At 38.5% G+C, this 11615-nt stretch overlaps 1 protein-coding gene across 1 annotated transcript in view; it reads right to left on the reverse strand.

The window, feature by feature from the left end:
- The window catches only part of LOC131941310 (receptor-type guanylate cyclase Gyc76C), a 54535-nt gene extending 44236 nt beyond the window's left edge, over positions 1 to 10299 (reverse strand). The window contains exons 1-3 of the mRNA XM_059300504.1: positions 10154 to 10299; positions 6900 to 7063; positions 4527 to 4673 (exon numbers count right to left, since the gene is read on the reverse strand). Coding sequence (XP_059156487.1) covers positions 4527 to 4673; positions 6900 to 7063; positions 10154 to 10230 — 388 coding nt within the window. The 5' untranslated portion in view covers positions 10231 to 10299. The remainder of the gene's footprint in view (positions 1 to 4526; positions 4674 to 6899; positions 7064 to 10153) is intronic.
- Between the last annotated feature and the right edge of the window lie 1316 nt (positions 10300 to 11615).

An 11615-nucleotide genomic window follows, 5' to 3' on the forward strand; every position in this document is an offset into this window, starting at 1 on the left:
CAACCACCCCACCCATTGAGTTGCTCCCATATTTCAAAAGTGTGTTGTTTTGTTTATCATCTCTACACACTATGTTTACTGGACACGGTACTCAACCTCTACGACCAGAACTGAAGTGGCCAAATTTTAACTAGTGTTTTGTGGCCAAATTATAACTGGCCTATTGTGGCCAAACAATAACTGACCTTGTGTTGCCAAATCTTTAATGACAGAAACCTAAGTGGACTAAAAACGTGGGAGCCAGAACCAAAGTGACCCTCGGGATATCTTAGAGGCCTAACCTTTAACCGGACCCTAACTAAATTTGACAAATATGAAACAGCCAAAATCTGAGTGGCCAAAACAAAAGTCACCAAAAACAGTGACCAAGAATTTTCCTGCTACTAGTGAGTGAGCACCATTTTAAACATCGATTGGTCAGTTTTTAAAACTTTACCACCACATCGGATGGTATAAGATTACAATTAAAAATATCAGTTACACACGCAGTGTACGAGAGAATGTTTGTTCAACCACATTCAGCGAATTGTATTAGATTATATATTAGATGTAAACTTGTTGATGCAAACAGTAGTATCAGATTGCAGATTGTTTGGCAGTAATTAAAACATTTTTTAGCCTTCTAAAAAATTTACATCGAGGCCATAGAATGGATTTTACTTGCCATGAGTTCAGTTAATTCTTTAGAGAGAGAATATGAAGACTCGCCGTTGTTTAGTGGTGCATGTTGTATGTTGTTGTTGCGTTGCATGTTGTTGTTGCGTGTTGTTGTGGCATGTTGTTCTTGCATGTTGTTGTTGCATGTTGTTGTTGAATGTTTTTGTTATATGCTGTTGTATGTTGTAGTTGAATGTTGTTGTTGTATGTTGTTATTGTATGTTGTTGTATGTTGTTGTTGTATGTTGTTGTTGTATGTTGTTGTTGTATGTTGTTGTTGTATGTTGTTGTTGTATGTTGTTGTTGTATGTTGTTGTTGTATGTTGTTGTTGTTGTATGTTGTTGTTGTATGTTGTTGTTGTATGTTGTTGTTGTATGTTGTGAGTGATGCCCCTGCGCTGAGGATGTTGTAAAACTCGTGACGTTTTGTTACCAAAGACGTCCCGAGCTGCCCTGAGCTAAAGATGAGCTCAGACAGGGCTGCCCTGAGCTACGATCATTTAGAAACTGGCCGTCAGAGATAATTGCCATTCAGCACAGAGGAGACCCCAAGGGCGGTAATTAAGACAAGAAAGGTCATCTCCCTTGTCACGCTAATTAGCAGTGATTTATTAATGTGTTGGCAAAGATTTGTGGCTCGGGTTCACAGTTGTGTCAATAAGATGGTACCTCACATGGTGGATTTTGGCGAGTAGTCGTGTAGGTCCACCCCTAGTCGTTCGATACTTTGTGAGTAGTCGAGTTGGTCCACCCCTAGTCGTTCGATCATTGGTGGTGAGTAGTCGGGTTAGCCCACTTTTAATCGTTCGATACTTGGTGAATAGTCGACTTAGCCCACCTCAGGTCATTCGATACTTATTTTGGCGATTAGTTTTATCATCCGAATTTTTTTAATGTATCTCTTCGCTTATCTCAGTATCAAGTATTTGCTTTATATTTTGTTAGAGTTGAACTAGCCTGAAGCACCAATTTCAGTCTCGTATTTCTAGCTGGAGCTAAATGAGACCAACGGCTAAAGGTCTGGATCAGTCTGCTCTTGATATAAAATATGTTAGGACACCCAACCACAGGTAGGATAACGTTAAAGGATATTTTAATCCTTCGTCCCCCACTCTACTCTTCATACCTCATCTACACACCACACCACACATCCTCCCACACATCACCCCCACACCACTCGCTAGCACACGCCACATGTGGCTAATGAATCACCCCATGAATCTAGACTTTAATCCCCCACTTCTATTTCCTGTAGTTTCATGACTGTCCTGTGAGACTCTTTAAACATTTGTAACCGCCATTTTTTTTTGTCAGAGAAGGGATTACAATTAAACAATGTATGGAGGCACGGGGAGCCCTGGGTAGGGGGTGAACGGGGAGCAGTTATTTTCTTAATTTAATCTGGTCTGGTTTTTATTGCATGGCCAGACCATACAAAAGGCCAATACGCATTAGGTGCTCAGCACTTAAATATTAAAGCGTTTGCATTCAACCCAAGCTTACCGCACAAAGCCCAACACAACACCTAACCATAACCCCAACAGCCGATAGCGCGATTGTAGGAAAAAAAGTCACAGGAAAAAAACACAGGAAAAAAAAAACACAGAAAAAAAGTCACAGGAAAAAAAGTCACAGGAAAAAAAGTCACAGGAAAAAAAGTCACAGGAAAAAAAAGTCACAAATATATATTTGCATGATATTTGTTAATACTTTTATGAATTATATATTCAGAGAGAGCAAAATTAACTTAGGATTAATTAAATGTAATGTTATGTGTGTAGGTTGTATACGCATGGTAATATTTATAATTCGTCTAAAAATATTTAGTTTAAAGTATGTAGATTGTAATTATGTAAAACATAATATTAATAGCATTTAATAGAATGTTCCACCGTCCTCAGTTTTCATCGTGTTTTTTTTAAATACCAATATTAAATTACCGTGAAATGGTAAGTTCAGCTTACTTGCTGCCCTCACCTCATCGCAACGATAGTTATGTTTAGTTCAACCATCTTTACTGCCCACATTGATCACGCTCATTACATAACAAAACTGAGGATCAAAACAGAAAGCCGACACGGTTCAAAGGCTGTCATTGACACAAAACGTCCACAACACAAAATATGTTCCGACAATGCCTTCTGAGGGAAGGCCGACTAGAGAACAGCCTACGGCAAAACATATGCAAAACACAATGATGTGCCTAAATTTCTTATATAATTAGCTTTTCAGTCGCGTATTTAACTAAATACGGAACAGAAGTTGAGGTTGTTGTGTAAATTATCTTAGAGTATTTTACTTTTAATTGTTATAAACCATTATGCGTTTAACGTTTATAAATAATATATGCTATCAAAAATATAACCCACAACAATAAAAAAAAAATAACTACAATTGCAACAAATAAATCAAAATATTTCTGAAAAGATTTTTGTGACTTTTTTCTGTGACTTTATTTCTGTGACTTTATTTCCGATAAAATATTTCTATTGTGACTTTTTTCTGTGACTTTTTTACTTTCTCGTATATACGTAGTATAGAGAAAGTATTGTAATCGTGCAAAAAAAAAAAATCGAGATTTTTACAAATCTCGACGTTTTACACCTCACTGATACGGAAAAACATAATTTTGCAATCTTGTCCGTATGTCTGTGTGTGTGTGTGTCTGTCTGTCTGTCTGTCTGTCCGTGTGTAAACACGATAACTTGAGTACCGTTACAGCTAGGTTGATGAAATTTCATATATAAGTATTTTATCAAAATCGTAGATCCGTATCAACTTTTGAGCGATTTCCGATAACCGGAAGTGGTACTTTTCCTACTTTGAATTTTTCAAAAGCCTATAACTTGAGTACTATTTCAGATAGATAAATGAAATTTCACATGTAAGTAAAAGATCTAATTCTCTACCTTCTGTTAAATTTTGAGTAATTTCCGTTGACTGGAAGGAGTAATTTACGCTACTTCCGATTTCTCAAAAAACTAATGTAAATTTTTAAAGTACTAATAATATTGCGCACTATTATACGCGTTTTTATTCGGCGTTTGCTTGGTGCGCAATGTTTTTTTTATGAGATTCTATTCTATTTTTAAAAGTTTAAGTATTTAAAATGGATTAAAAATCATAACTATATCCCCAGTTACCATCCCCTGTTGTTTTATATAAGAATATTCGAGAAAGTTTAGGGGAGATCACTCCCGGTTTATTTCCTAGTTAAAACTGACATTTTTTCTGTGGTTTTTTTTCCTGTGACTTTTTTTCCGTTCACCGATAGCGCACCTAACCCACACACACACACACACACACACACAGAGCACCTAACCCACCCATAAAGCATTTACCCCACCCACCCATAAAACATTTACCCCACCCACCCATAGAGCACCTACCCCACCCATAAAGCATTTACCCCACCCACCCATAAAACATTTACCCCACCCACCCATAAAGCACATACCCCACCCACCCATAAAGCACCTACCCCACCCACCCATAAAGCACCTACCCCACCCATAAAGCATTTACCCCACCCACCCATAAAACATTTACCCCACCCACCCATAAAGCACCTACCCCACCCATAAAACATTTACCCCACCCACCCATAAAGCACCTACCCCACCCATAAAGCATTTACCCCACCCACCCATAAAGCATTTACCCCACCCACCCATAAAGCATTTACCCCACCCACCCATAAAGCACCTACCCCACCCACCCATAAAGCACCTACCCCACCCACCCATAAAGCACCTACCCCACCCACCCATAAAGCGCCTACCCCACCCACCCATAAAGCACCTACCCCACCCACCCATAAAGCACCTACCCCACCCACCCACTGACTCCCCCCCCCCCCCAGTACTCACGTTTAAAATATTTCTCCCTCTCCATGGGGACGCCCTCGATGTGTTCCACATAGATGACGACATACTGCCCAGTGTCCAGCAGCCCACGGTCACCCAGGTTAATCATGAAGTCCACTAGGGGGTTCAGGTGGCCGATAAACACATAGACTGGGGGTGGGGGAGAGGGGGTAGGTGACACAGGTGATTTGATGGTGTTAACAACATACAGTGACCCCACATATAGTGACCACACATATAGTGACCACACATATAGTGACCACACATATAGTGACCACACATATAGTGACCACACAAATAGTGACCACACATATAGTGACCACACATATAGTGACCACACATATAGTGACCACACAAATAGTGACCACACATATAGTGACCACACATATAGTGACCTCAACATATAGTGACCACACATATAGTGACCACACATATAGTGACCACACATATAGTGACCACACATATAGTGACCACACATATAGTGACCACACATATAGTGACCACAACACAACATATAGTGACCACACATATAGTGACCACACATATAGTGACCACACATATAGTGACCACACATATAGTGACCACCACATATAGTGACATACAGTGACCGTAAACATATAGTGACCACACATATAGTGACCACACATATAGTGACATACAGTGACCACACATATAGTTACCACACATATAGTCACCACACATATAGTGACCTCAACATATAGTGACCACACATATAGTGACCACACATATAGTGACCACCACATATAGTGACATACAGTGACCGTAAACATATAGTGACCACACATATAGTGACCACACATATAGTGACATACAGTGACCACACATATAGTTACCACACATATAGTCACCACACATATAGTGACCTCAACATATAGTGACCACACATATAGTGACCACACATATAGTGACCACACATATAGTGACCACACATATAGTGACCACACATATAGTGACCACACATATAGTGACCACACATATAGTGACCACACATATAGTGACCACACATATAGTGACCACACATATAGTGACCACACATACAGTGACCACCCACACATACAGTGACCACCCACACATATAGTGACCACACATATAGTGACCACACATATAGTGACCACACATATAGTGACCACACATATAGTGACCACACATATAGTGACCACACATATAGTGACCACACATATAGTGACCACACATATAGTGACCACACATATAGTGACCACACATATAGTGACCACACATATAGTGACCACACATATAGTGACCACACATATAGTGACCACACATATAGTGACCACACATACAGTGACCGCACATATAGTGACCACACATACAGTGACCACCCACACATACAGTGACCACCCACACATATAGTGACCACACATATAGTGACCACACATATAGTGACCACACATATAGTGACCACCACATACAGTGACCACCCACACATACAGTGACCACACATATAGTGACCACACATATAGTGACCACACATATAGTGACCACACATATAGTGACCACACATATAGTGACCACACATATAGTGACCACACATATAGTGACCACACATATAGTGACCACACATATAGTGACCACCACATATAGTGACCACACATATAGTGACCACACATATAGTGACCACACATATAGTGACCACACATATAGTGACCACACATATAGTGACATACAGTTACCACACATATACTGACCACACATATAGTGACCACACATATAGTGACATATAGTGACCACCACATATAGTGACCACACATATAGTGACCACACATATAGTGACCACACATATAGTGACCACCACATATAGTGACCACACATATAGTGACCACCACATATAGTGACCACACATATAGTGACCACACATATAGTGACCACACATATAGTGACCACCACATATAGTGACCACACATATAGTGACCACACATATAGTGACCACACATATAGTGACCACACATATAGTGACCACACATATAGTGACACCACATATAGTGACCACACATATAGTGTCCACAAATATAGTGACCACCACATATAGTGACCACACATATAGTGACACCACATATAGTGACCACACATATAGTGTCCACAAATATAGTGACCACCACATATAGTGACCACACATATAGTGACCACACATATAGTGACCACACATATAGTGACCACCACATATAGTGACCACACATATAGTGACCACACATATAGTGACCACACATATAGTGACCACACATATAGGGACCACACATATAGTGACCACACATATAGTGACACCACATATAGTGACCACACATATAGTGACCACACATATAGTGACCACACATATAGTGACCACCACATAACATTTACCCCTGGTATCCACATACGACGACTCAATGATCTCCTTGAAGATGCTGACGTTGAACTGGGGGAAGTACCTGGAGTTGTAGGGTATCACGTGGTTTATGCTCATGTTGTGTTGTGAGGCCAGCTCCCCCAACCGTCGTGCGATGTTCTCACTCGGCCCATGTTGCCTGCAACAGTAAACATTTGGTTGGTCAATTGGTCAATGTTGCCTGCAACAGTAAACATTTGGTTGATCAATTGGTCAATGTTGCCTGCAACAGTAAACATTTGGTTGGTTAATGTTGCCTGCAACAGTAAACATTTGGTTGGTTAATGTTGCCTGCAACAGTAAACATTTGGTTGATCAATTGGTCAATGTTGCCTGCAACAGTAAACATTTGGTTGGTCAATGTTGCCTACAACAGTAAACATTTGGTTGGTCAATTGGTCAATGTTGCATGCAACAGTAAACATTTGGTTGGTCAATTGGTCAATGTTGCCTGCAACAGTAAACATTTGGTTGGTTAATTGGTCAATGTTGCCTGCAACAGTAAACATTTGGTTGGTCAACTGGTCAATGTTGCCTGCAACAGTAAACATTTGGTTGGTTAATGTTGCCTGCAACAGTAAACATTTGGTTGGTTAATGTTGCCTGCAACAGTAAACATTTGGTTGGTCAATTGGTCAATGTTGCCTGAAACTGTAAACATTTGGTTGGTTAATGTTGCCTGCAACAGTAAACATTTGGTTGGTCAATTGGTCAATGTTGCCTGAAACTGTAAACATTTGGTTGGTCAATTGGTCAATGTTGCCTGCAACAGTAAACATTTGGTTGGTCAATTGGTCAATGTTGCCTGCAACAGTAAACATTTGGTTGGTCAATTGGTCAATGTTGCCTGCAACAGTAAACATTTGGTTGGTCAATTGGTCAATGTTGCCTGCAACAGTAAACATTTGGTTGGTCAATGTTGCCTGCAACAGTAAACATTTGGTTGGTCAATTGGTCAATGTTGCCTGCAACAGTAAACATTTGGTTGGTCAATTGGTCAATGTTGCCTGCAACAGTAAACATTTGGTTGGTCAATTGGTCAATGTTGCCTGCAACAGTAAACATTTGGTTGGTCAATTGGTCAATGTTGCCTGCAACAGTAAACATTTGGTTGATCAATTGGTCAATGTTGCCTGCAACAGTAAACATTTGGTTGATCAATTGGTCAATGTTGCCTGCAACAGTAAACATTTGGTTGGTTAATGTTGCCTGCAACAGTAAACATTTGGTTGGTCAATTGGTCAATGTTGCCTGCAACAGTAAACATTTGGTTGGTCAATTGGTCAATGTTGCCTGCAACAGTAAACATTTGGTTGGTCAATTGGTCAATGTTGCCTGCAACAGTAAACATTTGGTTGGTCAATTGGTCAATGTTGCCTGCAACAGTAAACATTTGGTTGGTCAATGTTGCCTGCAACAGTAAACATTTGGTTGGTTAATTGGTCAATGTTGCCTGCAACAGTAAACATTTGGTTGGTCAATGTTGCCTGCAACAGTAAACATTTGGTTGGTCAATTGGTCAATGTTGCCTGCAACAGTAAACATTTGGTTGATCAATTGGTCAATGTTGCCTGAAACAGTAAACATTTGGTTGATTGAATCAGGTTTTTTAATATTGTCCGTGACAATATTTTACAGATAATTGCAAGTTCTTAATTTTCTTATTTTCAAATAGTCTAAACTAATTCGACCCGGCTGTGCAATTGTAAACATTAGGCTTGAACCACAGCTCACTAGACTGGTCGGGTGATGGCGTCTAGCTAGTTATCTCCCCTTCTGTTATTGAATATAGTAATCTATCGAGTAATTTAATTTTGTTATGTCCCCTTAGTTTCGAAACCGTTTAATTAATTAATGACTAATTAAACATTTAATTAAATTAAAAATTAGATAGACTTGGATTGTCATCGAAGTGGAACATTTCTAGAAAATTTGAACAAAATCGCTTCATTAGAATTGGGTCAAAATTGAGTAACAAGATTTCCACAAACCCACAAACAAAAAAACAGACGTTGCGAACTAAATAAAAGCTTGTAAAAAAAAGTGTGGGTCAATTCTTACTGTGAATAGTCTCGAAATGGTATATAAATATTTCAAAATTCTAGTACGGTTATAAATAATAAAAAAATAAAATAAAAATGGTTATAAAAACCCGTATGATTTTCGACAGACATGATTAATAAGATTTAATGTAATTGTTGTTTTAGTATTTTCCTTAACTAAACACCATTTTTAAAAAAATTGGTTGTTTACATTTTATTACACAAAATAACAATCATGGCTGAACTAGGTCACGTGGTTTAAAAAAATAATTTGATTTAACATTTTTATCAGTAAAGGTTTAAGTACTCATTTCGTTTTGTAGAAGTGTTTTTACAAGAAGTTGTGTTTTCAGAATATCGACCACCGAGATCCTGAACAGCCAATCAGCGATTGTCTTACGACGGTGGGACTTCGGGTTAAAATTTAGATTTGATGAAAAGAAATACAAATGTAGCCTTAAAAATATTTTCAAGTTCTCTAAATTTGCAACTTTTATAACATTGATTTTTTAAAATCTAATTTCTGAATTATTTTCAGGCTTAATTTTTGGCCGCTTTGATGCCAACAAACCCCACGTTTTCTATCCATGCCAACAATAATGGTCGAACCCATATTCATTCTTTACACTTCGTATGTTCTTCATAAAGTCAACACCCGACACGCCAAAATATTAGCTTTACAACCAGACAATGAAATTAGAATTATCTGCCCCTTATACGTTCCGTGTCAGTTCTTGGTGTGACAACATTAGCGACCACAAGTGACCAGTTTCCTGGCTGGACGAATGGTCGCTAATAGTAATCACTTTACCTCCCCTTTTGTTATTCGATGTAGATTAATTTTTTTTTTTTAAATTTACTGTAATGAATAGCTAAAAGTTAAAAAATACGGTTTTGAAAGTTAGCACAAATGTGTATATAAAAAACGTATTAACGTATAAAAACATGTTAAACAAAAAAACGTGTATAAACGTATAAAACATGTTAAACATTTAAAGACGTATAAAAACGTATGAAAACGTATAAAAACGTATAAAAACGTATAAAAACGTGTAAAAACTTATAAAAAACGTATAAAAAACGTATAAAACCGTATAAAACATGTTAAACATATAAAACCGTGTAAAAACGTATAAAAACGTATAAAAAACGTATAAAAACATAAAACTAGTCGTAAAGAGACGCACGTTTCCTCCTTCTGATAGACGATGGAGAACTTGGTCCAGTTGTAGAACTTGAGCAGGGAGACAACTGAGCCGGTCATCTGGACGGCCGGGGGGAAGGTCCGGGCGAAGGTGGGGTAGCGCTTTTTGTCGGACAACACGTCATCCTGACACAGCTGTTGGACAGAAAAATGGTGTCAGTCCACGTGTCATCATGTCAGTAAACATGTCATGGTGTCAGTCCACATGTCATCATGTCAGTAAACATGTCATGGTGTCAGTCCACGTGTCATTGTTTCAGACCATATGTCATTGTGTCAGTTAACATTTCATTACGTCAGACCACTTGTCATTATGTCAGTCCACATGTCATTTTTTCAGACCACATGTCAGTCCACATGTCATTACGTCAGGCCACATGTCATTGTTTCAGACCATATGTCACTGTGTCAGTCAACTTGTTACTATGTCAGACCACATGGCATATGACAGAGAAACAATCATCTATGTGACAGACACCACTTCATATAGTGGCCCCACTGACGCTGTCAGATTCTATAATTAGAAACCAGTATCACGTGACTGATTAGCGTCTGATTATGTAGCGGCTATAAAACTAGATGGAAGCCATTTTGTTCCCACGATATTATATCCGGTCAGGGTGAAATATCGTGCCAGATTTTCCTGAGTTGATCAAACGCTATTTGCCGCCTTTCTGCTCGCAAAGAGATCTGATAAAATAGATTTCAGTTCCAGCCCCACTTACCGCCAGACTACCCATAGGGGTCTGCCGGTTGGCTGCCGGACATTTCCGGCAAAGAGCGTAGCCATTAAGAGTCGCGATAATGTGGGCCAATATTTGAAAGTCATTAAAGTAGTAGAACCATAGGTGGTAAACAGAGAAACACAATCTTTGGTAAACAGACAAACACATTCTTTGGTAAACAGAGAAATATTCTTTGGTAAACAGAGAAACACATTATTTGGTAAACAGAGAAACACATTCTTTGGTAAACAGAGAAACACATTCTTTGGTAAACAGAGAAATACATTCTTTGGTAAACAGAGAAACACATTCTTTGGTAAACAGAGAAACACATTCTTTGGTAAACAGAGAAACACATTCTTTAAGTGGTAAACAGAGAAACACATTCTTTGGTAAAAAGAGGAACACATTTTTGGTAAACAGACAAACACATTTTTTGGTAAACAGAGAAACACATTCTTTGGTAAACAGAGAAACACATTTTTGGTAAACAGAGAAACACATTTTTGGTAAACAGAGAAACACAATCTTTGGTTAAACAGAGAAACACATTATTTGGTAAACAGAGAAACACATTATTTGGTAAACAGAGAAACACATTTTTGGTAAACAGAGAAACACATTTTTGGTATATAGAGAACCACAATCTTTGGTAAACAAGCACATTCTTTGATAAACAGAGAAACACATTCTTTGGTTAAACAGAGAAACACATTATTT

Source organism: Physella acuta, unplaced genomic scaffold (genome assembly GCF_028476545.2).
Source record: "Physella acuta isolate Inbredline_101_S28 unplaced genomic scaffold, ASM2847654v3 ptg000357l, whole genome shotgun sequence".
Taxonomy (NCBI): domain Eukaryota; kingdom Metazoa; phylum Mollusca; class Gastropoda; family Physidae; genus Physella; species Physella acuta.